Source organism: Mandrillus leucophaeus, unplaced genomic scaffold (assembly GCF_000951045.1).
Source record: "Mandrillus leucophaeus isolate KB7577 unplaced genomic scaffold, Mleu.le_1.0 Scaffold11, whole genome shotgun sequence".
Lineage (NCBI taxonomy): Eukaryota > Metazoa > Chordata > Mammalia > Primates > Cercopithecidae > Mandrillus > Mandrillus leucophaeus.
The window spans coordinates 3,057,311-3,058,234 of record NW_012099209.1 but is presented as its reverse complement, the minus strand read 5'-3'; the positions used below and the strand labels follow the sequence as shown (position 1 = coordinate 3,058,234).

The 924-nt window shown below is 53.1% G+C and overlaps 1 protein-coding gene across 1 annotated transcript in view; it reads right to left on the bottom strand.

Annotated features, from left to right (window-relative positions):
* Nucleotides 1–924, bottom strand: part of CRTC1 (CREB regulated transcription coactivator 1) — a 49,731-nt gene that overhangs the window by 24,150 nt on the left and 24,657 nt on the right. Inside the window, exon 7 of the mRNA XM_011991295.1 lies at nt 580–665. Coding sequence (XP_011846685.1) covers nt 580–665 — 86 coding nt within the window. The remainder of the gene's footprint in view (nt 1–579; nt 666–924) is intronic.

The window sequence follows — 924 nt, the reverse complement described above, 5'->3', positions numbered from 1 at the left end:
TCCGCCTCCCGGGTTCAAGCCATTCTCCTGCCTCAGCCTCCCGAGTAGCTGGGACTACAGGCGCCCGCCACCACGCTTGGCTAATGTTTTTGTATTTTTAGTAGAGATGGGGTTTCACCATGTTAGCTAGGATGGTCTCGATCTCCTGACCTCATGATCCGCCCGCCTCAGCCTCCCAAAGTGCTGGGATTACAGGCATGAGCCACCACGTCTGGCCATACTTTTTTGTATTTTTAGTAGAGACAGGGTTTCACCATGTTGGCCAGGCTGGTCTCGAACTCCTGACCTCAGGCAATCCTCCTGCCTCGGCCTCCCAAAGTACTGGGATTACAGGTGTGAGCCACCACGCCCGGCCTGGGCTGTAATTCTTCGTGCAGTTCCGGCCTGTTGGATAAGGCCTGCTGTTAGTGATCAACAGATCTAACAGATTCTCTGAATTTGAAGATGGAAAAATCGGAGTGAGGTTCCCTCTCTCGGGAAGGTGAAGCCACCCCAACCTGCCATTTTGTCACCTTTGCCCGGGTGATGCTTGAGAAGAGAAAGAAGAAAAACAGTTTTTGAAAGCTCACAGGCTCTTACCTTCTTGGTGTCCCATGCTTGCTTGGAAAGGTTTTTGTCTGCCTCTGACGTGGTCTCTTCCATTCCTGGGACTGTTAACAGTAAGACTGAGGAGGTAGGAGGGGGAGAAGGAGAATCAGAGAAGAAATTTCTTTGCAGCCGCATGGTGGCACCAGGAGGACACGTCCCTGACACACAGAGTCACGGCCACGGTAAGACTGCAACTGTCCTAACAGGAACTTCTGTGGACTGGACTAAAACCACAAAAAAGGGCTTCAGGGGCCGGGCGCGGTGGCTCAAGCCTGTAATCCCAGCACTTTGGGAGGCCGAGACGGGCGGATCACGAGGTCAGGAGATCGAGACCAT